This window comes from Talaromyces marneffei, chromosome 6 (assembly GCF_009556855.1).
Source record: "Talaromyces marneffei chromosome 6, complete sequence".
NCBI lineage: Eukaryota > Fungi > Ascomycota > Eurotiomycetes > Eurotiales > Trichocomaceae > Talaromyces > Talaromyces marneffei.
Genome location: NC_072353.1, coordinates 1,430,660 through 1,455,339, shown reverse-complemented (window position 1 = coordinate 1,455,339; position 24,680 = coordinate 1,430,660). Strand labels below are relative to the sequence as shown.

General features: G+C 47.0%; 10 protein-coding genes across 10 annotated transcripts; 3 read left to right on the top strand and 7 right to left on the bottom strand.

Moving 5' to 3' along the window:
* Positions 1-11: 11 nt before the first annotated feature.
* Positions 12-2,709, bottom strand: EYB26_008040 (uncharacterized protein; the record flags this gene model as incomplete). Its single annotated transcript, XM_054267299.1, has 2 exons — positions 12-2,569; positions 2,622-2,709. 2 exons carry the CDS (start codon positions 2,707-2,709, stop codon positions 12-14), a joined length of 2,646 nt encoding a protein of 881 aa, XP_054123274.1.
* A 782-nt stretch (positions 2,710-3,491) lies between these two features.
* On the bottom strand, positions 3,492-4,139 carry EYB26_008039 (uncharacterized protein; the record flags this gene model as incomplete). Its single annotated transcript, XM_054267298.1, has 2 exons — positions 3,492-4,013; positions 4,065-4,139. 2 exons carry the CDS (start codon positions 4,137-4,139, stop codon positions 3,492-3,494), a joined length of 597 nt encoding a protein of 198 aa, XP_054123273.1.
* Positions 4,140-5,010: 871 nt separating this feature from the next.
* Positions 5,011-6,138, bottom strand: EYB26_008038 (uncharacterized protein; the record flags this gene model as incomplete). The annotated part of the gene is made up of 4 exons (XM_054267297.1): positions 5,011-5,333; positions 5,393-5,901; positions 5,979-6,005; positions 6,074-6,138. 4 exons carry the CDS (start codon positions 6,136-6,138, stop codon positions 5,011-5,013), a joined length of 924 nt encoding a protein of 307 aa, XP_054123272.1.
* A 498-nt stretch (positions 6,139-6,636) lies between these two features.
* EYB26_008037 (uncharacterized protein) lies at positions 6,637-7,497 on the bottom strand (the record flags this gene model as incomplete). The annotated part of the gene is made up of 1 exon (XM_054267296.1): positions 6,637-7,497. The coding sequence occupies one exon, from the start codon at positions 7,495-7,497 to the stop codon at positions 6,637-6,639; it is 861 nt and encodes a 286-aa protein (XP_054123271.1).
* Positions 7,498-7,807: 310 nt separating this feature from the next.
* Positions 7,808-9,941, top strand: EYB26_008036 (uncharacterized protein; the record flags this gene model as incomplete). The annotated part of the gene is made up of 3 exons (XM_054267295.1): positions 7,808-7,905; positions 7,965-8,697; positions 9,078-9,941. The coding sequence occupies 3 exons, from the start codon at positions 7,808-7,810 to the stop codon at positions 9,939-9,941; spliced, it is 1,695 nt and encodes a 564-aa protein (XP_054123270.1).
* Positions 9,942-10,650: 709 nt separating this feature from the next.
* EYB26_008035 (uncharacterized protein) lies at positions 10,651-12,925 on the top strand (the record flags this gene model as incomplete). The annotated part of the gene is made up of 3 exons (XM_054267294.1): positions 10,651-10,715; positions 10,795-12,330; positions 12,394-12,925. 3 exons carry the CDS (start codon positions 10,651-10,653, stop codon positions 12,923-12,925), a joined length of 2,133 nt encoding a protein of 710 aa, XP_054123269.1.
* Positions 12,926-13,541: 616 nt separating this feature from the next.
* EYB26_008034 (uncharacterized protein) lies at positions 13,542-15,455 on the bottom strand (the record flags this gene model as incomplete). Its single annotated transcript, XM_054267293.1, has 1 exon — positions 13,542-15,455. One exon carries the CDS (start codon positions 15,453-15,455, stop codon positions 13,542-13,544), a length of 1,914 nt encoding a protein of 637 aa, XP_054123268.1.
* Positions 15,456-15,718: 263 nt separating this feature from the next.
* EYB26_008033 (uncharacterized protein) lies at positions 15,719-16,967 on the top strand (the record flags this gene model as incomplete). The annotated part of the gene is made up of 3 exons (XM_054267292.1): positions 15,719-15,761; positions 15,822-16,062; positions 16,115-16,967. The coding sequence occupies 3 exons, from the start codon at positions 15,719-15,721 to the stop codon at positions 16,965-16,967; spliced, it is 1,137 nt and encodes a 378-aa protein (XP_054123267.1).
* Positions 16,968-17,796: 829 nt separating this feature from the next.
* Positions 17,797-20,791, bottom strand: EYB26_008032 (uncharacterized protein; the record flags this gene model as incomplete). Its single annotated transcript, XM_054267291.1, has 2 exons — positions 17,797-19,499; positions 19,558-20,791. The coding sequence occupies 2 exons, from the start codon at positions 20,789-20,791 to the stop codon at positions 17,797-17,799; spliced, it is 2,937 nt and encodes a 978-aa protein (XP_054123266.1).
* A 2,268-nt stretch (positions 20,792-23,059) lies between these two features.
* EYB26_008031 (uncharacterized protein) lies at positions 23,060-24,422 on the bottom strand (the record flags this gene model as incomplete). Its single annotated transcript, XM_054267290.1, has 3 exons — positions 23,060-24,069; positions 24,122-24,269; positions 24,339-24,422. 3 exons carry the CDS (start codon positions 24,420-24,422, stop codon positions 23,060-23,062), a joined length of 1,242 nt encoding a protein of 413 aa, XP_054123265.1.
* Positions 24,423-24,680: the final 258 nt, after the last annotated feature.

The window sequence follows — 24,680 nt, the reverse complement described above, 5'->3', positions numbered from 1 at the left end:
AAATTCAGCTGCTATCCTTGTTCATAGTAAGACGGCACAACCGCATCCCCAACCATAACCGTTCTTTCCGATATTTCCTCGGCCTCATCCTCACCCTCATCCTGATCATACTCAAGGTCATCGTTCGACGCGGATAGGCCCAGATGTCTTCCAAAGATTACCTTCCCACCTACCCGTCTAGTCTTCGCCAACGTTGACAATGGTTCCTCCCGTTTTTCGGCCGTCATTTGGTCCACGCATACCATCTGGCAGCGGGAACAAGCCCCAAGGACATCAAACCGTAATTGTTTCTGGCCAATGGTTATTGACGACCATGTATCTTCAATGTAAGGTTGTTCAAAAGGCGATGATGTTGATGATATAGGAAGTGATGAGTGTTGAGGATGAGAATGAGAAGGAAGATTCTCGGCAACGACTATATTCGCGCGAAAGACGTTTGCTGCTACTGTTTTTGTGTTGGGGTTGGTACTGCTGAGAGGAGAAATGGTAGTTGTCGTCGAATTCTCCTTGATTTGTTCATTCAATCTGTTCACGGACGATCGTGAAATCAGTAGGATAGGACTTTCATTCGAAAGGAGGATCGGGTTTGATGTGCCGCTCGCTTTTCTTCGAGGGCTACTGTTGTTTCCGTTTACATGGCTAGTTTCGAGTGGGAATGAACCTGGCATCTCATTTCGGCTTTTGGGAGAATGGTGAGGATGCTGTCGATAAGGACTCTTGGAGTGGCGCTCATAGCTCTTTGGCGGAAACCGAGCCAATGTGCAAGGAACACCGAGCAAATCAGAAAAGAAGGCAGAGACCTCTGAAGATGTATAGACTTGAATGACAACTCGATCACCACAGATCAGGGACGGTTTTCGGACAGAAGCAGAATTCTGACAGCTTCTCGTCATCTCGGTTGTGACAAGACGTGGGTCATCTCTGCTAAGTGGAATATCCAGTTGGCGTCTACCGGTAGCAGAGTCACCAGTGATACAAAGGAGACCCTTTTCGAAATCCAATATAGGCTTTATTAATGCCATGTGCGGATATCGCTTCTGACTCAGGGCAGTACCCGTGCCTTGATGCACGATACACCATTCGCGATCCCATGCAAGCCCTTCAGGACGCACTTTCCATACCACTCCTGGCGGTATTGCAAACCCCGAACAACTCTTGATGGGGTACACGCATAGACTTTCCACATAGTACCTATCCGCTTCTGCTGTACCCAGAAGTTGCACATCCGAAAGTGCAGGTAGAGGCGATTCTTCTGCATAAAACTCCGTGATAAACCACACAAATCGATCAATGTCCCTTGAACTTGTCATCGGCCCAAGACTCAACCGCAATGCACCAGTTGGCTTGCCTTGCATTATATCATTCTCGTCTCCACACCTCTGGCCAGCCTTGTAATTTGCTTCCATTTCCTCGTTGCTCAGCCCTAGCAAACTCGCCGTGCCGCCGGGGTTGCAGAGCGTGCCAGATCGTATATGTATAGACTTGACAGAAGCCAGTTTCTCAATTTCAGATTTGCCAACCCAGTCACCATTACTGTCGAGCAAATTCAACGCAATGATTGGACCTTGGGAGCTTCGATCTTCGTATGAACAGCCTGAAGACAGGTAGAAATGACAAACAGGTTTTCCATTTGCATGTTTGATTGACGAAAGTCGATCGAATAGTTGCTTCACTAAGAAAGCCGTATGGTTTGAAATATTGGCTATTGATCCATACAAGCGTTCGTGTACCTGAAACGCCGACTCAAGTGCGATAATATTGTGGAATGGAAGAGTACCATCTTCGAGCTGATCATGGATTGATGATTGTTTCCTAGCATACCATTCATTGCCAACAGTAACCATCTCCACAGTTCCGCCTCCGAAGTACTGTCGATGGTTGAAAATGTGTCCCGACTCCTTTCGGACAATCAATGCACCCAAATCCGGGAAGCCAAAGATTTTGTAGAAGCTGAGAACGACAAAGTCGGGACAAACTTGAGGATCACTAAGATCTAGAGGTGATGTGGAGACCAGACTTGCGGCGTCTAGAAGAGTAAATGTGTTTTGCTTTCCTGCTGTTCGGATCTGATTGCACCAGTTCAGAGGAAAGCGTTGACCATTCATATTCGACTGTGCAGGATACGCAAATAGTCTTGTACTATCGTCATTGGTATTAAGGCTATCAACCCATTGACGGACTTCATTGTCTGTCGAAAAGCAGCGGTTACCGAAATCGGCCAATGTCCTTACTCCGACCAGACTGGTATGCGAATCAACATGATAACCGTACCAGAAACCGCGCTGGCGATCACCAAATGACGAGGAACGGAAGTCCCGTAGCGACTCCGCCACTAGCTTGATCCCAGCTGTGGCATTAGGTACAAATACCAAATCGTATACATCTGGATCTGCGTTGAAGAAGCGCAGGGCTTTCAATCTGATATCTTCGATACGATTAGAAGTAATCTGGGAAGATGCAGAGGCCGAATGCGGATTTCCAAATAGATTGCTGGTCAGGTCTTGAGAGTATTTCTCGATGAGAGATTTGGCGTATAGGGTTGTGCCAGCATGGTCGAGATAGGTCACATCTAAATTATCGGATAAGTATAATAAAGGTGAAATGGGTGGAGGGAGTACAACCTCTTAACGTGGGATATTCACGATCCCGTATTTCATCTATAGTCTCAGGATAAAACTCCTGCGGAATAACCAAGGCTTGATTCGCCATGGTGTAGTCAATAATGGTTGAATAGTTTCATCTAAAGACGAGTGGCGACATAAAGATGCAGCTCCTTCGGGACCAGGGCGTTGTCGTGATAAGCGTCATTGATGGACGGATATACGACAAGTGATCGCATGAGGAGACACAACTATTGGGAATATGAAAGCATCAGAAATGAATCAAATGTTCTTGCAAGATGTTATTTTGGGGAGAGATGGTGAAGACATCCTGAATAGTTAACTAACATAACTAATCAAAGTCTGGTTCGTCTTACGTGAACAGCGGAGGTGGCCGATGGGGAAGAGGCAGGAGCTATCATTGAGACACTCCACACAGTATTTCTGTCAACTATCGTGATTCCTCCTCAGCGGTCTGAAATCATTTTCTTTTAAGGGATAATCAACAATCTAACAGATTTCAGTCTGGTTATTCTGGGTGTCGGCATTTGAATAGCCTTATCGCAAGTCGCCGCTTTGTTCGCTGAACATGTCCGACTCTCCACTGGAAGCTCGATGGTGGATGTCGCCGTTCGTCTATACACAGAACTTGTTACATCGTTCAATGCATCAAGAGGCAGTTGAAATGTCATTAGTCATTCGTTGGTTCGTCTAAATACAGGGCATTCAATATTCACAGGAGAATCATCAGGCATCATCAAGAAGCATACAATAAAATACAGACAGACAAAATCAAGTCCAGCACGACGATTTCCCTCCCTTTCCCTCGTTATTTCATTTTCGTCTTTTTTTCCCATTTCTGTTTCATTCTTTTCATTCAAGTCATATTGATCATACCACATAGTGTCGTCGACTAGATGAGCCACTGCGACTGCGATGATGGCCCCGACGACTGCTATGACTGCGACGCCGAACCACCGTCTCCTTCACCACCGTATCATGATGATGCCTATGAATCAACAGCGCAAAGAACGCAGTGATAGTGAAAAACACCACCTCCATAATGCCCATGGCAAAGGAAGCCTTGAGCATGGAACAAGTCTTGTTAAAGTTTGGTGTCTCGCCTGTATACACAATTGATCCGAATGGACCGAGTGAGACGGAGGAAGTACTATTGCTCCAGCTTGTGCAGGAAGCACCGGCGATGAAGCGCAGCTGATAGACTCCAGCGATTAGGGCACCGAAGAAACACATATCGAGAAACGCAACGAAGATGGCTGAGCGGCGCGTGCTGCCGAAACGGAGGATGGTGTCGATGCACCAGAAGACGGCGATTGTGCTGACAATGAAGAGGACGAGGATGTAGGCTGGGGTGAGTTGGTTTGCGTTGATGAAGCCATTGACAAAGTATGCCTTGTATATTCGTTAGTTTGGTTTGACTATATTTGTAAGTGGCAGACGTACCAGCATGCCAATGATCGGAATCAAAAAGACGATTTCCGTCAGGCGCCAGAAGATGAAGAGTACCTCTGCAATCATCTTGACTTCTTTTTTTTCAATAAACAGACCCTTTGGGTGTTGCTGCGATGCGATGCGATCAGATATTCAAAAGTGCCGCCCAAAAGAGTAATGGCAGCGAGTAACCAGTGACAACGGTCCGATAAGACTCAAGGCCCCGCCTGTCAACAATTACTCTTTTATCAGAATGTCAGATTCTCAAGATCAGATCAGCAGTTCATGTATGAAATAGTTTCCAGAAGGAAAAAAAATGCAAGAAATGACGAGATCGTGCATCCGTATTTAATAATAAAAAAAAGATGGAACGGTCGGAAGGTTTTCGTTGTTGGCGGGAGGCTGGGAAAAGGGAAGCTATACAAATAATCCGATGGCGGGGGATTCAGATTAGTTGTAGTACGCAGAACCCAGCCATGCACGTCAGCTTGTAGCTGATTGATCAGCTCAGTAAATGATTGGTGATGACTCTTATTTAGTTATAATTTTTTAATTTATTTCTTTTCTTTTGATTGAAGATGTCAGACAGCCTTGACAAACATCTGGACTCTGACAACAAACAGCCAATCACAGATTTATCTACTCTGCTGGATGGACCAATCAGCTGCGTCTATTTTGCATGCTCTTTTTGCCTTCATTGACAAAGATGAGAAGGATTGATTCAAATGTCACTTTATTTATGCCAATGTTACAAAGCTATCAAATGCTACCAATTTATCCAATCCATCAAATATGCAAATTTTAAACCTCTCCTGCAAGATGTCGTGCTTCCACACCAGTCTCAATATTTCCTGGACTCGCTGATCGCGCCGGCGAATAATAGGTTGTATCGTAGGGCTGGCGCGATGTCGTCGCCGTGCTTACGTTGAGCCGTCCTCTCTCTCTCGGGGTATTCATCTCAAAGGCCTCGCTGACATCCTCGCTCGACGATGATGAATACCCAACTCCGAATCGGGTACGCTCTGCCTTTCTTCCATGGTTCCGAGAGAGATGGGAAATACTGCCGATATGAAGCCCATGCGGTAAAGACTCCCAATAAGGAGCCAGTGATAACGTCAAAGGGATGGTGCCGAGCATCCATGATTCGAGTCACGGCAATCAATGTAGCGGCGAGGATAGGGACCATGACGATAATCGTTTTCCAGACTTCGCCGCGATTGTCCATGATGTGCATTTTGCCGCCTAAGTAAAGGGAGAGATAGAATAAGCCGGCAAAGGAGGCTGCCAGTCACCAATTAGTACATAATGATTTTCAAAACAAGAAACAAAGGGTATGTTACAGCTACTATGCCCCGAAGGCCATGACCGAAACCCATCCTTGATAAGCACCGGATCACCCGTGCAAATGGTCGAATTCGAAAGCCCAAAAACCGGCAGATCATGACTGCCCGGCGCCGGCTGACAACGATCAATAAGGTCCGGGCGCGGTTTCCCGCATGCATTCTTGAGGATCTGTGTAGTCACAAAGGCCAGCCCTTGAGACAGAAACAGACCCAAAATGCCGCAGTTGAGTTCCCACAGACGATCTTTCAGTCTGTATGGACCTGTTAATTTTCTGCGTCCGGATCCATCGGGTGAAGATGATTTGTGATGGGAGAAGAGGCCATCAATCACTAATGTATAGAGGATTATGACCACTAGAGGCGATGCGATTGAGATAAGTAAAGCTTCTTGTATGGTGATCCGCTCTTTGACGGCGAATGGATATTGGAGGCTCTTGTTTTCGAGGCTGAAATGTTGGTGATATGGCTCGATTTGATCCAGCACCCAGAATCCAGCTGCAAAGCCACTGTTGAGTATAGATTAACTTAGCACCTGTTCGCCATAGCTACCTAGGTATAGTTATATCATGAGGAAATGGCTTACATGATGAAAACATAGTCGAAAATATATCTGAGTCCGGACCCGCGAGGTTAGCAGAAATGTTCTTTCTAGGACGAGACCTATTGACAGAAACATACGAAATAATAACTCGAGCCCCAAGACGTTTCTTCGAAAAGGGGAGTTTTGAAGGAAGTTGATCCATGTCGCGTGACGATTGTATGAATTTATGAAACGAGAGACGGCGCGGATCTGCACTAGGCGGATCTGCAGACTGACACAGCTGCTAAAATCACAACAAGTTGTGGTGATTTCTGGCCAAGAAGCACGGAGGATAATAAATATCAATAATTAAGACAAGAGAAACGATTTAAAGACGAGAGAATAAAGATGCCTAAAAGAGTGGATCAAGGGCCAAACAAGAATGCTTGTTGTCTGAGACGCAAGATCATTAATGGGGTGCACAGACTGCGGCAGTGAGGCTTGAGCGGCGGCTAGAGAGAGCAGATACCTGCCTATTCCATCGTGCCGGGGTCTGAATCATGAGAATTCAGGAGTCGATTCATGCTGGCATTCTACGAACCTACAGAGTAGAGAGACTTCCACAGAAAACTAGTCGACACACAACACAGCAGTTTAATGTACAAAACTAGACCTGACGTTATACTAATATAATACAATATGCAATGTAGCTTTACGCAAACTACATCTTTCCTCCGGTCATCTCCTCAACCACCTTGCTCATTCTCTCCTGCTCAATTCGCCATCTTCCACCATCCTCCTTCATCTGGGTGTTGACGATACTCTGGATAGTTGGCGGTGCTCCCTTGGCCCATACATTGGTTCCCATACCGGTGTCCGATCGCCATTCATCGCCGCCATCTTCACGGAACTTGTCCTCAATCTCCTTCATGAGCTGCTCCTCCGTAACGATGAAGTCGCGGGCATTCATGTACAAGGTGTGAAGGTTGTTGTGGCGTTCGGCAGATTTCTGAAGCTGCTTTTCCAACACTCGCTCGCTTGACTGGGCAATGCGGATCTCTCGGTCGGGGTCCGGTAGGCTAGAAGGTTGATCCCTCAGACTCCGGACAACGGAGGGATTCGTCAAACGCTCATCGTCTCTCTCCGGCTGTCTCAACACACGCTCTCGGCGAGCCTGCTTGGCCGCACTGCGCCGCGTCATGGCTGCAACCGTAGTCTGTTTTCTCTCATACAACTCAAGCAAACCTTCCCTAAGATTTTGTCGTCGGTTCTCTGCCATTCTCTGCTTCCATGCGATAGTTTCTGCATTGGGATCATTCTTCTTGATTGTCTTCACCTTGCTCGGTTCCGGTGTCACGGCAGAGATGTAGGCAGGTGTAGGCTTGTCGGGGCGACGGGCTGGGAAGATTTCACGCGGAACAGGTAGAGTACCCTTTACTCGAGGCTTTGAAGGCAGATCGGGTTGTAATGTCTGAGGAACCTCGATGTAATTGGGAGATTCGGGGCCGATACGCAGTTTCGTAGAGACGGAGAAGCTGCGAACTTGCCTCGTGGCAGTCCGATAGCTTCTGGAGAGCGACATTGTATCAAACCAGAAAAAGAGATTGGTCTGGTAATTAAGATGATCCGATAAAAAAAAATGAATGACAATGGGTCGAGGATGCTCTGCTCGACGCAGCACTGGGTTGTGGTTGGGCGTGTCGGTAGAGTTGTCCGCTGGATGACAATTTTCAGTGATTGGTCCGTGCACCACTAGCCCCGGTCGCTCTTACTTTTTTTTTTCTTACCCGCCTTCTCTCTACAAAAACCTTTACTCTTTCCTCGCCAGACACTCTGTGCCGATTTTCACCTTCTTCTTCTATTCTCACGAAGAGAAGTTTTATTTTATCGTAATGGGTACAGGAAAGAAAGAAGCTTCCCGTAGGGAGCGCCAGGGGAAGACGGGCGATGGCATGGCCAATGTCAGAACAAAAGGCGAAAACTTCTATCGGTGAGTACACAAGCACCTATTCTCAGGTCGAGCATTATCTAATTATCTTTTGTCTTTAGCGATGCGAAGAAAGTCCGCCATCTGAACATGTTCAAAGATGGCAAGGCCAAACACGATGCCCAGGGAAATATCGTCAAGGCTGCTTCGTACCAGTCTACAGAATTACCCAATGCCCGGATAGAGCCAAACCGCAAGTGGTTTGGCAATACCAGAGTCATTTCTCAAGAAGCCTTGACTTCTTTCCGAGAAGCCGTTGCCGAACGAGCCGCAGATCCGTACCAGGTTCTTTTGAAAACAAATAAATTGCCTATGAGTTTGATCAGAGACGGTCAGGAACTCAACGGTCTCAAACAACATCGTGCAAAGATGACAATTGAGACCTCACCTTTTGGTGATACCTTTGGGCCCAAAGCTCAGCGGAAACGTGTCAAGCTTGATGTTGGCTCGCTGGAAGATCTCGCTGGAGAGTCTGTCAAAATGCACGATTCGTACTTGGAAAAACTAGACCAAGCTAAATTGTTGAGTGGGAGATCTGGTGAAGACGACGCTGAAGATACCGGTGTTCTGGGAGTTGCTCGTGAACACGTCTTCTCCAAGGGTCAAAGCAAACGTATCTGGAACGAGCTTTACAAAGTCATTGACTCGTCGGATGTTGTCATTCATGTTCTAGATGCGCGCGACCCCAATGGAACGAGGTGCAGAAGTATTGAAAAATACATTCGTGAAGAGGCACCACACAAACATCTTATCTTTGTTTTGAACAAGTGTGATTTGGTTCCGACCAAGGTTGCTGTAAGTTTTCCCTAACTTTTTCCTCCTATTACAAACTATCCCTTCGTCACTCTATCCGGCTACGCCGGTGCCATTGCTAAGTCAAGGCTTCTTCCTGTGCATTTTCTTGCCGCTCAATGGGAGTTTTGTCTGTTACAGCTTTGGTAGATTGATACTCATCCGCCGCTCTATCTCTTTCTGAGTTTAGAGTTGATCGGTTTTCGTTTTGAAGGCTTATCGTAAAGGATGAGCAGTGCTTTGTTTTTGAGTTGAGCTCTGAATACCGTCATTCGAAGGTACCTTCTGTATCAGAGCTCTTAGTAACATTTCACACATTGCCTTTTCTTCTTTAATATCTGTTTTGTGTGGTTTCAATGGACATGAGCTAACATTCGTGTCAGGCCGCTTGGGTACGCCACCTGTCCAAAGATTATCCCACTCTCGCTTTCCATGCATCTATCAACAACTCCTTCGGCAAGGGATCCCTTATTCAGCTTCTGCGTCAATTTTCAGCTCTTCACTCTGATCGCAAGCAGATTTCTGTTGGCTTTATCGGGTATCCCAACACTGGAAAGTCCTCTATTATCAACACTCTTCGAAACAAGAAGGTCTGCACCGTTGCACCTATTCCTGGAGAGACCAAAGTCTGGCAATATATCACACTGATGAAGAGAATTTATCTCATTGATTGTCCTGGAGTTGTGCCTCCGAATCAGAATGACAGCGAGGAGGACATTCTGCTTCGAGGTGTTGTCCGAGTTGAGAACGTTCACAATCCTGAACAATATATTCCTGGTGTTCTGAAGAAGGTATTGCCGCGCCATATCGAGCGGACCTACGAAATCAAGGACTTTGATGGTGACGCCATAGAGTTCCTTAGTATCCTTGCTCGAAAGGGTGGTAGATTGTTACGAGGTGGTGAACCTGATTTGGATGGCGTTGCTAAGATGGTGATTAATGATTTCCTTCGAGGAAAGATCCCTTGGTTCACACCGCCCCCGTATACTGAAGGAAATGAGGATGAAAAGATTGAAGGACGAGAAGGTCGTCTTGGAGAAATGTCCAAAAAGCGCAAGAGAGACACTCCCGCGGCTGACTCCGAAGCAAATGATGATGCGAAGTCTGAAGACGAGGAAGATGACTCAAATGAATTCGAAGAGTTCGACGATGACGATGAGTCTGACGGAGGTATCCATGTCTCCGATGATGATGATGACGAAGATGAAGACGAAGACAAGGATGGTGATGCATCTGCAAAAGATTGAAGTGAAACTATCTAGTTTACTTTCTTGAATCAATCTTGAAGATGCCGAAGATCTCCAGCCCATGCAGTGCAGCTTGACACGCAATAATGCGTTGAAGTTACCTGCTTCGCTGTTTACAAAAAACCAGCTCCGCTTGGCTGCATCTTCCGCCACCGGCATATCCACCGTCGAAACACGTATGTGCAGCTGGGCAGATACTGCGCAAGCTTAACAGCTACCCCTGAAGCTGTAAGATGTATATGTCTGTGTTGGCTTTTCTCAGAGGCAAGCTTGCTGCTTCCCATCAAACCCGGGATATCGCCTCATTGTTTCACATACTCCGTGATACTGTCGATAACACATCAGACAATCAATACCATTGCATCGGTTGATGCACACTTCCTTGATAAAATATTCTTTCCGTATCATAATAGTCCATATGAGTAGTACAAGTTCTTGTTTGTCCTTCCGATCGTAAATTTTGTGGTAACTCAAGTGGGGCTGCGGCAACTCAATGTCTCGAAGGCGACGGTTCGTGGAACCCCCCTTCATTCTTCATCGCCACTACTTCGAAAACAACTAGCTAGGCTCTATCTGAGCTCATGTATGAGCAAGGTCAATGCCATTGATTTTGAACTCGCTGACAATGTTCATTTTCGATTCAACATCTTTTTCTCTTTTGAGAGGCAAGTGCTATATATAACAGCGCAAGTTTTCAAGTCAGTTGAACATGGCTGATGACGCACCGCGGTCCATGTCCATTGTTCCATATTCTTCGAATCGACATGTCGTATTGTTAGTCGCCATTCCTAGAAGTCTACCATATTTATTTATATGGCAATGAGATTGTATAGCCATTAACTATACCTTATAGACGCCACAATGATTCGGTAGTCGTGCTTGACCACGACTCTCAACAACTAGTACTCCGCCATGCGAACTCCAGCAACGGCGGAGACCTCGATCTCGACCTCCCAGACTGCCCTTACTGCCATCGTCCCATGCGTGGTCGAGACAATGAACCGGATGCACGCCGAGGACGCAGCGGTGGCCCTGAGCAGCCCAATTTCGTGACGCCGGAATACTTCCGTCTTCTTCACGATAGCATCCCCAACTCCGAAGCGTCTACACCTCCACCATTATCGCCACGTCTACGACTCGCGCAACCGGCCTTGACAGATGGTTCGGTTAGATCTTCTTCGCCATACGTACAACCCACCTCATCGTCTCCGCAGGGTATATCGTCGACAGCATTTAGCCAGGGATATTTCAAAAAATTCTTTGTAGAAGAAGCCGAGTTGGGTCGAGGCGGGAAGGGTGTTGTACTTTTGGTAAAACATATGCTTGATGGTGTTTCGCTGGGTCACTTTGCTTGTAAACGTGTACCCGTGGGTGACGATCATGAATGGCTGGAAAAAGTTTTGATTGAGGTGCAGCTGTTGCAGCATCTGTCGCACCAGAATTTAGTGTCGTATCGACATGTATGGTTGGAGGATTACAAAATCAGTGTTTTTGGTCCGAGTGTGCCTTGCGCATTTATTTTGCAACAGTATTGCAATGCCGGTGACCTGCACAAATATGTGGTTGGGTCCCTGTCGACTTCCACGACTACGCAGCAATTGAAGGAGCGCATTCGTCGCAGGTCTAAAGGTCAGGCTGAGACACCTGACTTTTCGGGACCTAGGAAACTGCATTTCGAAGAAATATACTCTTTCTTCAAGGATATTACTTCGGGCATACGTTTCTTACATGCCAATGGCTTCATTCACCGCGACCTCAAACCGAGTAACTGTCTGTTACATGATTCGGGCCAGGAATTACACGTTCTTGTTAGTGACTTCGGTGAAGTACAGTATGAGAATGCGGTGCGAAAATCAACAGGTACAACCGGAACAATATCATACTGTGCCCCTGAAGTCCTGCGAAGGCAATTTTATCCCGATGGTCCATTTGTGAACTTTACCTTCAAATCGGACGTTTTTTCCCTCGGAATGATCCTTCACTTCCTCTGTTTTGCACAACTCCCATATCGCAGTGCAGACCTGATGGAGGAGAAAGAAGATATTGACGAGCTTCGAGCTGAGATCAGTGGCTGGAAAGGATTCGATGACTCGCTCAAGAGGCTTCGTCCGGATTTACCGGACAAGCTTTACACCATCCTACAACGACTACTAGCTATAGACCCTACTTTCAGGCCTACTGCTGATGAAGTCCTGGTCAGTATCCAGGCAGGCGTTACGGGCAACGAGAGCCGCCGTTTTGGCCGTGCAAGCTCCGCTGGACCCGAGTTCAGCCATCAACGCATACAGCCTGTTGAATCTCCAGCCCCTAATAGTCCTCGGCAATCTCGCTCTCCAGTAAAAAGTGTGCCACGATCAACCGGTTCTCTATCTGTTCGATCACCGGTCAGGTACGAAACGCGAAGTGTTACCTCGAACATGAAGAGTAAAGCAGTCGAGACTGACTCAGGTAGTCATCGCCGGTCGCCTAGCAGACAGGACCAGGATGTGATACTTCGTCCTAGATTCCTAAGTACACCATCCATACCTCCACAGCGTATAGACGATAATGTCGAACATATTGATCCCCAACGACGATCTACCCATCCCATACCCCACCATCACAGCCATGATCTTTCATCAACTCCACCAAACCAAGCACCCCTACTACCACACAGATTACTCCCTCCACCACCAGAAACATTCTGGAGCAGTACATATCTATATCTCATACCCATACCTTCCATGGGCATTCAAATCCCCATCCCAAACGCACGAGTGACGCTATTTATCGCGAAGCAGATTCTAATCTTACAGACTTGCATGCCACTAGCCGTGAATCCATGGGTATTTTACCCTCTATTCATACTTTCTGTGTTGTTCCTGCCGATACAGGGTCCAAGGACACAGTTGATTTCATTGGCTGTTCATCTTGGATTGATGGCGTTAAGTGCAAGGACGGATAGTATTTGTGTTTGGGGTAGTTCTAGGGCGTTTTATGCCTGATCTAGTTGCTTGCCCCGTAGCGTACAATGATGACTATGCGTGCATGATGGCAAGGATGTATGCTTTGTATAGTATTATTACGAATTGACGACTTTAAAAAGCCATGTACGTATCTAGTGACCACCTAAGACAGACAAGCAGTTCGGATGTACACATGCAACGGGGTCAGTGACCATCATACAGGTGATATCATACGCAAATATGCCTACTGCCCGCGAAAGTTGAAAGCAAACTATACTACTACTAGTAGTCTCTATCTATATATAATGTAGAAGGTGAAACGAAACCACATCTTCACGGAATCCTCCTCTTTATCTACCGAGGTACATAAAGCTAGGAGGAATTGTTATAATGCAGTCAGAGAGCCTTCGTTTATTTGTAGAATAAATCAATATCGGAACCTGTATCAGTGATCATGTCGTGGGATTCCCTACCACTGCTACCTACCCTGTAGATAAACAATGATGAGGGAGAGTCATGTCACAGTAGTTCAATGAGAGACAAACTGCCTCTCATTTCAACGTTCCTTTGAGATATAATCTACAAATCAAAAAGAGGAATAAGTGAACAAACAATGACGATTATTCATTCGAATTGATAGATATCTTCTTCAAGGTCAAGACCGCAACCGTGCAGCCTTAAACTTACTAACCTTCCTCTTGGGCTGATCATTCTCATCCAACTCATATAGCTGAGCCGCTTCATCGTCCTCATCGTCATCCTTCAAGAAGCCACCACTTTGCTGAATCTTGAGGTTCCTCCGACGATAGAATTCAGTAGCTACTTCTTTGCGGTGGATCTCTTCGTCTATTTCGTCTGGGTCTGGTGGCAGGACGCTTGTTTTTTCGCTGACGGGTCGCTCGACGAGTGTTTCGGCGGTGATTTTGCCTTCGGGTGGTTGGGCTTCGCGGTTCATTGAAGATTTGATAGCTGAAGCAGAAGCAAATACATCGCCAGCAATGATGGGCTGAGAGAATGGTTTTGGTCCTTCGGGTTTGGCAGGGAAGAGAGAAATAGATGAAGGGGCGGGTGGCTGATCTGATTTTTTAAGAATCGACGCTTGGGGATCGGGGCTGATACCAGCTGTGGTCGAATCGCCTGGTGTTGGGGTGCCATCTTTCCTGGCAGATTTGAATCTCGAGGTCTTCTTTGTAAAGCCCGTGTCTGTAGTATCTTTACTACTAGCTGTGCTTGGTTTCGATGCAGAGCGCTCAACAATGGACTCTGAAAGAGGGGCGACCTCCGATTTGACAGCATCAATCTTTCGCTCAACCTTTGCTGCTGGAGCGGCCGGTCGTTTCGACTCTGGCGCAATATCCAATTCTTCGGCAAAAGCAACTCTCTTTTTAGGCTTGTTAGTCTCCTCAGGAGTTGTGTCGTTGTTTGCATCTCTTTTAATAGCCGTTACTTTCAAAACACCTCCGCGTGATGCCGCTTCTGCTGTTTCCTTCGCTTCCGCCTCAACGTTCCCAGCAGGACCCAAGTTGATAAACCCTCCAGCCTTGAGCCTCTCTTCCAACTCCTTCATCTGTTGATGATATTCATCCGTCAAAACTTTTGTCGTTGTACGTCCGTACTCGTCGTCTTCGTCCTCTTCGTAGTCATCATCGTCATCATATTCATAGTCTTCATCAATAGATATGTCGCTGCCTTCTTCGTCCATTTCGAGCTCAGCGACAACCTTTCCTACTTCGTGGAAACTGTATTCAAGCATCTCACGGCGGAGTTTTGCGTCTTCGGGAGATTCGTTCACCTCCAAGACAGGCGGCTCGGAGTCTGAATCATCGAAACCATCGGTGATGGAGTCCGCAACAGCAGGAACGACCATTTCAGTAGAGGCTGGCTTAGATTGTTCCTGGTTGGCCGTAATATCCGCATTGCTCGTATTCTGTGGAGGTGTATGCGCAACTTGATCAAAAATCTGTGCGTCGCCATCTTCCTTTGCATTCGCTTTGTCATCTTTTTTCTTTTCAGGCTCCTGTCCTTGCGGAACCTCTACGCCGGCTTTCTTGAGCATATCCATAATCTCAGGGGCGCGATCAGCGGGATTCGAGACCTTGCTAGAAATAACCTCTCCATTCTCATCTAGTTCTTCGAATATCTCAGTCACGGCGTACTCCTCCGTTGCGGCGTTGGGACCAGGGCGTTCGACAGAAAATAACCTATCCAGCTCTGCCTCGGCAGCTGATAGTCGTTTCTCTAACGAAGCAACATTTTGCTTGACATAGTCTAGTCGTCGAGTGATCTGCGAAACGACCTGATCTCTGGATCGCATGATGTTTTGTTTTTCGCCAATAATATCCCTGACTTCCTTCTCGTCAACAACAGTTCCCTCATATTCAAGACCAACTTGGAGGATTTCGGCGCTCGTGCAGTCATGCTGTAGGTTCTTTATTTCATCCTTGAGTCCGTCATACTCAGCTTCACGGAGCCGCCAGTCGTAGAGGGATTTGCGGAGGATTTGAATGTTTCCTTCAAGCTCGAGTCGGCGGCGCTCTAATTCGTCTAAACTGGCGTGTCGGACGGCCATTTTGTCTGCTACTTGAGAAAAGGAAGCCAAGTGCGATGAGATACTAGAGTGCTATGTGATGTGAAAAGGAAAGAGGGCTGGGAGATGGATGGTTTACGTAGTATGGAGGCAAATGTAAAAAAATTGGCCGGCGGCTTTTGATTGGCCATCCCCACTAAAGCTCCGCGGGCAGTCCGAGCTTCTGTTAAGAGCATAAGCCAACTCAACGTCACTTGCACCACTACAATATCTTCTTCATATTACGATCACTTCAGTCAGCTAGTATGGCTGACTTGACTGCTAGTCCATCTCGTCGGGACGAGGATGGTGAGTATTTAGATTCATCCGTATGCTCCACATATAAGAAGCTGACATGGACGTGATTAGAGGTGTGTCCCATCTGCAAATCCTCAAGATACCTCAACCCAGACATGCGATTCCTTATAAACCCAGAATGCTACCACAAAATGTGCGAATCTTGTGTGGACCGGATATTCTCGTCAGGTCCGAACTCGTGTCCGGTGGTCGGTTGTAAGAAGACCTTGCGAAAGAATCGATTTCGAACACAGACCTTTGAAGATATCGGCGTGGAAAGGGAGGTGGATATACGAAAGAGAGTTATGGCAATGTGAGTTTTACACATACAAGTTATGCTATTGACAGACGCTTATCTGGCTTAGTTTGAATCGCCGCGAAGATGAATTCGACAGCAAACTAGACTGGGACAACTTCCTTGAACAACGCGAAACCATGATCATGAACCTCGTCTCCGGCATCGACGTCGCAAAAACTGAAGCTGACCTTCGCAAATACGAAGCCTCAAACCTTGACTCCATCCGCGCCAACAAGGCCCGCGCATCGCAAGAAGCCTCCTCCTTTCTGGAGCAGCAATCCTTTGAACAAGAACAAGCTCGTCTACGCCGCCTAGCAGCACGAGAAGAATACGAACGAGAACAGCGCGAACTCGCCGCCGGCCGTGAAGAGGTGCTTTCTCGACTCGCATCAGGCCGGCCCGGCGACGCAGCTAGTATTGCACGAGAAGGTCAAAAGATCTTACTCAAGAAATCATCCGCGCGCCGAAGTGAAGAGGAGAGATTACGACAGAAACAAGCTGCTCTGCGCGGCGAAAAGACCAAAGGGGCTCGAGTTGTATCTGCTACTACAGATTCGGACGCAGAACCGAGCCTTATCAAAGGTCTCAAGAAAGTCTCTATACCAGAGCCCGAGAAACCCTACGACCCCTTTGGTGGTATCCAAGCAGACAAGCGGGATTACTATGTATTGCAAGACCATTATCCGGCTCAATGGCTTGAACAGGCTCGTAACAATGCGACGTTTGCAGCAGGAGGGTTCGATGTTAAAGAGTATTATTCGCGATCACTCTTCGAAGCCTTTGCTGGCCTGGCTGTCTTTGTTGATGAGGAGGTTCCAAAAAGGGATGATTTTGGTGGCGTGACCTCGAAAGCTGCTGTTGCCACGAGAGGGGCTGCACAGCAAGCTGCTACGGTTCGCGCTTCTGATGATGTTTTTTGAATACTTTCGACCCCCTTTGGTGCGAGAATTGGTTATGTAATATGAGACGGGACGCATAGCGACGGTGTTCTTCTTTTCTTATCTCTGCGTTTTGGGATTTGGTTGTTTTTGGGATTGCCGATGAATTTGAAAGTCTTATATAAATTTGGAGGGTCATGCCTCAGGACTCTAGGTCTACCGAACTTTTAGAGAATGACAAAACATTCAGTTACACTATTATATGCTGTTCTGATTGGAATGATTATCATTTGAGCAACCTATCGATACAAAACTCCTGGAGACCATGAAGTAACACGAACCTGAATAGACAAAACAGTTGAAAAACATAAACATAACATACTAGCAAAGGAAAATCCCAATAAACTCCGACAGCATGTAGGTAGAAAGTACTCAAACGCCAGAGAAAATACAGGACTAAGAAAACCAGCTGACAACATGCAATATCATGCAAACTAACAACCCCCCCCAAAGACACGAAAAAGAAAGTGGAAATGGATGTCAAGAACAGCCGGTTCTGAGATGAAGACATCTTTCTCGTCGCTCGCCGCTTTAATTTGGAAAATATCCTTCATGGACATACACCGAAGTCAGTCAACACGAAGATGGGATAATCCAGATTGAAGATGTAAAGATGTAAGGGATGACGCGAAGTAATGTCTTTCGAGCCCGAAACGAGGCCCTTGATATAGGCAACTAAGAACAGGGACATACACCTCTCGTATAAGAGGTCAGTCTGAAACCTGAACGTAGTATCGAACTAAAGAACCTGTATGGCTCGACGTTGTGAAAGCAATGGATAAGCCCGACAAGTTGATTACAAATTTGAGCGTCAAGTATGACGACCTGTCATCTCAGCAGTGCTCTCGCATCCCTCCCATGGCAATTCTTCATCGTAATCGTCATCAGAATCCTCAGCATTACGTGCAGCTTTTTGGCGGAGTGACTGATCAGTGGCGCCTGTTAGGTTGGCAAGCATAGCTGCGCTCTGAACATCGATCCCAATAGACTGCAGAGTAACTTCCATTTCCTTCTCGGTCATTTCATGACCGTCTTGCTTTTGTCCCTCGACAACGTCATACAATGCATAGATTTGATCTGCTTTAGTGTCAATTTCTTTGAGTAGCTTTTCGATTTTGTTGCTTAGGGACTTTCTCTGTCGCTTGCCGAGAGATGCGTCATGCTTTGAAAAAGACTGTTGCGCTATTGCCAACTGCATTTTAAGATGAGCGAGTTCGTCCTCGAGACTCTTGAGAACAGTAGCTAGCGCTTCTGCAGGAGGACGAGATGGACGAAGAGTTGGTTCTTCATTGTAGACAGATGGCTCAGGCATACGCTCGGAGACTGGGATTGGCTTGGGTACGGTAATGTGGGCATCATCATGATTGTGAGTCACTCCTTCAGGCAAGAGACGCTTGCAAATTGTACAGTTTCTGCCATCATGACCGGCAACACTATCGAGAACTTTTTGAGCAGACTCCGAGAGACGAATAGGCTCTCGCGCAGTTTCAGCATAGCGAAGTGTGATGTCTGGTAGGATGAAAGCGGACGTCAACTCCGGGATCGGTTTCTTTCGTCGACTTTGACTCGGGACTGAGTGATCAGAGTGGCGTCTACGACGGCTAGCAGGTCCCTCTTCACGATCATCTTGAACGGTTCTTTCAATCGCGTTAGCGTCACCAAGGGCAGAGGATGGCCGTACGGCAAGTTCCTTTGGTTCTTTCAACGACGACTTGCGTGGAGGATCAGAAGCCACACATTTGGCTGGAGCAGAGGTAACTGCAGGCTGCTCTCTTGCAGCTAGCGATCGGTTTTGCTTGCGTGTAGCCCTTTCCATCTCGAGCCGTCTGCGAAGTTTGGCAATTTCACGATCATCAATGAAGCTTAACAAAGTGAAGTCCTGCCCAGCGCCGATTTGAGTCTTTGTTTCTTCGCGAAGGTCCTCAGTAAAGTTTTCAGTAGTGTCGGCCTCCTCAACGATGACACGTTTGATGCGTTGCTTTCCAGTATTGGGCACCTTCGTGCTGTTTTCGGCCTCTCCAGACCTGTAGGGTATTGCCGATTTTGTAACGGACTCCAAGTTTGCTGTAGTAGGCCTTGATAGGTTGAGAGAAAACAAGTCTTCATCCCGCGTAGAATCGTCCGTACGCACGGCTTTTCCTTTGGATTGGCGCCGAACACGTGTTGATCCAGATGTCTTTTGCGTGTTGCCTTCGTTTTGATCGGTACTTGCGGTGACATTCTCTGTTTCTAGCTGGTTCTTGGGAAGCGACTGGCGTGTGTCAGTTTCGTTTCCGAGCAGTTCCCGAGTTAGCACTGTAAGCTTGTTGACCTGGGCTCTGAGTTCCGCATTCTCCTTCTTCAGAGCTTCACCCTCTCGCTTTGTTTCTTGTGTGTTCAAATAAGCCACCCCTAACTGTGTGACAGCAGAATCCCGCTCTTGAGCCAAGGACTTCAATGCTGATTCATGAACTTGAACTTTTCGATCAGCAATATCAAGTCTGTTCTGTAAAGCCAAATTCATCGCTTCAAGTTCTACGAGGCGTGTTAGCTTTCTGGTTTGATCGTTGGTGTTCCATGTTTGATTGCTTACTGTTCTTGTCTTGCAGTAATTTAGTACTCCCTCTGGGTTGTTCGACATCCTCGCCCCCAAACAGTTTCAGACGGTCGTACTGTTCCTTTTGCCGACGCGATTTTTCAACCTTCAATAGATGGTTCTCCTCACGGGCGTCTTCAAGTTTCTTTTCTGTCTCAGCTTTTGCCAGTTCCAAGTCCGCAACCTTGTCTTGTAGAAGCTTTAGTGAAATGAAGAGAGCCTTCTCATCCTCTGGGATTGGCACATTTTTCAAGGGAAGATGACCTCGAGGCTGGGACGTTTCCATGCCTTCGGCGGGAGGAGAGACAAAGCGTGTTGTACGGGGTCTAGTCTGACGGGTGAAAACTGGGGTCCCATCTTCATAAACACCCGATACTAGCTCAGAAATATTTGGCAAATCGGGAAGCAGAATTGAGCCGTTGGTAAAGGTGTCTAGAGTAAATGTAGGGTTTGGGGCAGGATCATGTTTGCCGCGGCGGGAGTCACCAGGCTGCGTGTTGCGCGACGCCGACTCCATTGCGGCTGCGACTTGAGCCGAAACATTTCCAAAACGAGTCGTCCGTGTGTTGACGGGGACATTCCGAGGTCTCTCATCGCTAATATATGATCCATCGTATGTTTCTCGTGCCCTTACATGCATATCAGCTAATGTATGGCGAGTTTCAGCAGGGCGAGACTGATTCTTGGAGCGGTTGAGTTGCGGCTGGGGGTCGATGTTTTCCTTTTGCATCTGGCTTGCGCGTCTTATCTGAGCGTCCTTACGAAGAGCATCTCCGGAAACCGCACGCTTTGAAGCGCTCCTCATTGCCGATTTGGGAGGCGTACTTGTGACAGGATAATCGAGTTTGATAGCTGGCGATGCTGAGCGCACGCTGTTTTCAATGCTCATCATCGAGTTGCGAGAATCGTCGCGTCTATTGCGGCTGGAGCTCTTCACGCCTCGCCCAATCTCAATCGAGAAGTCATCTTCGGTTTCGTCGTCAGGGGAAGTTTCCACGTCAGAGAATTCGGGAAATGCACGGTTGATCGCAGATGTATTGATGGTGTACTCGGGATCGAGACGTGAAGGGCTTTTTCCTGCCGTACTTGCTCTTCGGAAGGATGCTGGAAGATTTGGTAGCTCCTGGCTATGGTCGAGTTGTCGTGTGGAAACTAGAGCTTCGTGCTCTGGGTCGAAGTCAGACATGGTGGATTCGCCAACAGAGGCTTGTGTATTCTCGGTGTGTCGCATTGCGTATGGACGCGTCATGTTTGAGACGAGTCACACAGATTGCTGTTTATTTGAGGGGTTAGTCCATAAGTACAAGCAAGTCTTATGGTTGTTGTGTTGTGTGTTGTGTTGGTTAGATTGCTCGCTATCGTGTCGAAAGACGCGTTGGATTCGGCGGCGGCTATGGAATGAGTGACCAGAGAATGCTTGCGCGCTGTGTCTAAAATTGGATGAAAGTATGAGGGTATGAGAAATCAAAAGCTGCTGCAAAGCAGAAAGGCTTTGGAGGGAATCAATTGAAGTTGCTAACAACTAGGATGTGGCAGATGGGAGTGTAAATAAACATCGAAGCAGAGCCGGCGAGGTTGGAAGACGACCCGCGCAAGGCTTTTGTTTATCCAAAGGCCCGGGTGGGTCCTTCCCGAAGAGTGAAAGCACAGTGTTTCACAGATTAACAACCCTAACCCTAACCGTTACCCAAGCCCTAATTCACGCCAGTTTTCTCCATTCTGCTGTGGCTTGCTGGTGGAACCGAAGTTTTTCTTTTCACTATTCTGTGGTTTGCACCATGCTGTATATGCTTTTTATCATCTATTTAATTGTGTTCCTGCAAAAAAGGGGCTGGAATGCTGTTATCGCTGCTGCAAAGCCGTTTGTCCTCAGACAAAAGGTGAAGAGGGAGGGCAGTGCGATGAGGAACGGTTCAAATGGTTTAAAAATGCTTATAGTAATATTTGTCTCTTTTTTACTCTGTTCTGATTAAGAGGTTCTATGCAAAATGTTTGCTTGGTAACATCATAACTAGATATCCGCCTTCGAAGACTCACAGCAATCAAAAAAACTACCCGCGAGACTGTTCCAATTCAGTAATAAACAAGACTGGACTAATTTAGTCTCTTGATCCCATACACTCGTCGATAGAAGAGAAAAGTCGTACATCTCGAAAATTACTTCTTTAGGAAATATTATATGTATTGAAAGTTCTCGTATTCAGATACGGTACAGCTACTTGATGCTAGATGTCATTGTTGATTTTAACCGTGTTCTTGGTTCTTATGCATGGTTAGTAGAAAGTTGGTCTTCGCATATTGATTTTAAACTAATGTCCTATATTTCTAACCAAAGGCTGAGCTTTGCATGTTGTATTGTGAATGAAGTGAGGAGTCTCTTTGACGTAACTTACTGTACCGTTGTATGTACGGCGGACAGGAGCCACAGGACCCATGATAGGGCCGGGATGGACCGAAGCTTCCGCTGTCATTGGGAGAGGCCCACCGAGTTGGATGACCAAGTAAAAGGAGGATTACTATCGGAGTAAGTTATGGACTATTGTAACATCCGGACGATCTATAAGTTAACTAACTAGTTAACTAGTTAGTTGAGTTATTACATAAACTTCTCGCACATAGTTAACTAAGTTAGTTAACTTGAATCAGTTAGTGTGTTGGCTTCCTAAATGATAAGGGATTAAAAATGTAGGGTAAGCGGTGCTTTACCCAACTATCACACCCTCAGGGTTCGCCCATGTCCTCTAGGGAACTAAAATGGCAGTGCAGCAAAGGATTATTGTGCATAACTAGGTAAACTTTATACTACACTCCTACACAGAAGTTTAAACTCTCGGGGGCTCTGAATTTGCAGTGCAAGAGCCGCCAGTTGGTCTCGATTTGCACCCAAATTACGAAACGGCAACGATTTAAGACTGATCAGGGTAATATTTCTGTTTCGGCTACTGCGAGAAACTGATGATATGGAAATGAGACTGAGTCATGGGAAGAAGCGATACTCTGCTGAGCTGAACATAGAGAATCTTGACAACCTGGAGAGTAAGGTTGGACCTAGGACAGGACAGGATGCAGAATCTGGTACGGGATTTCGAATAAATGACAATAATAGTTTCATCTAACTAGCGACCTACTCTAATCTCATTCAATCTTGCAATCATAAAATAAGATTCAAGCACGCCTTTACCGAACATAACCAGTGCTGATATCACGAAACTATGAAATAAAAAGAAAACAGTATAAACACTCAGAGGGTTTGCTCATTACAAGTAGAATAAAAGGATGTTGCATCGCCAAACATAATATCACCGTATCCACCCGGTCATATGTACACAAAACGCCATGCATAGGATTCAAAGATTTACATATCTGGACATGCTTCAGATGCTCTAGATGAGTCGTCGTAAAATTCGTCATGTTTTGTCGTTTCAGTCGCCAGCTGCTTCGATTCAAGCTCGTTATCAATTATCTCAATTGCTCATGCTTTGATAAACGTCCCAATCGATTAAGAGCTCGATCGAGCGGTTTCGTTGGCTGCATGAGACTGATCTTCTGGCAGGTCAGAACCAGGCTGATGAGAGCTAGGAGCTGCAGCTGCTGCCGGGGAAACAAGCGTACTATTCGCAGGGCTGGCAGTATCGATACGAATCTGAGGAAGCGTCTGCGACAACAACGCATGTTCTACCTCTCCCCTGGTGCTGGCAATAGGACTCTCATACGCTGGAGCCTCTCCCCAGTCATCATAATCATAGCTCGGCGGCGGGATATGTGCGGTGCTAATATCCCCGTCCTCGACAGCTGACTCACTTGGTGGGGTATCGTCGTCCCCAGAGTGGACACTGGCACTCAGTGTACTTATCCCAGACACAGAGGAACGAGCCTGGCTATGCATAGTAAGAATTGACTGTGTCGACTGACGCGTAGTATCAAGTAACGGACGCTGATCCGAATCATTCGAATTGGCACGAATTCGTGACCCGTCGTGCCGGACATGTCCAATATCGGCATACGTCACCGACGAGATCCTCCGATGCCGACCTCTCGCCTGATGCTCCGCCAGCATCGCACTCGCAGTTGGCCTATTCGCATTCGCTTCCCTCGCTGCAATACTATCCCTACTCAATTGCTGCAAACGAGCCGTATCACCCGCCACACGAGCCTCCCTACGTAATCGACGTCTCTCATCTCGTTCGGCGAGTTCTTCACGGCGTCGCAATCGGATTTGGTATAAGGATTCCATCTCTGTTTCGCGACGGTTCTCTTCTTCTTCGTTTGTTTCGGAGAATTCGACGACCATGTCCATTCCTTCACGCTCGCCTTCGCGCGCGATGACCTGTTCTTCTTCTTTGGGGAGGCGACTGTAGGATGGTAAGGTAATTATGGAGCGAATTGACTGGCCGCGCTGGGGTGGGTTGGAGGTTGTATGGTCATTGTTGTTTGAGACGAGGCCTGCGGCGGGAGAGAGGTCTGTCGTGGTGAGGGTTGTTGTCATTTGTCTATTGCGGTTGAATCCTCCTACTCGATCATTAGCTTTGATTGTAATCGAAACCAGTGAGTGAATCCGTACCTCGTGATCGTGGTGTCCATTTCCACCACAAGTTCTTCATGTACCTCCCTGGCAGAAGCCTGGGCTCAGCTTCTCGTATACGCAGCCGGCGGACCATGACGAAGATGAATATTAGAGCCAAAACCGAAGCGCCGACAGCGATAGCGACCTATTCACCATACAAAACAGATTAGATAAATTCAATAGACACACAGCGTAACAAACAAGATATACTCACCCCGACGCCCGCGGCGGTAGTGCCAGACATACCGGCGCTTCGAGCAGCCAGCAGCTCCCGGGCGGGAAGGCTGGGAATGTACATTCTTGAGCCTCGGACGAGCCAATCACGATGGCATAGTATTTATGTCAGAGGGAAAATATTTGCATCTCAAGAGAATGATAAATTGAATAGAATAAACGAGTGTTGTGAAAGTAAGATGATAGAGACGAAGTGAGACAATATGTTGTGTACCCGCTGTCTCCGTGCGTACCGGTAAGCCTTTGATAAGATGACGCGCGCTTGTCAACCGTTTTTATTCTCTTGGTCTATTCAAGAGAATCCGATTGATAACGGACGTGA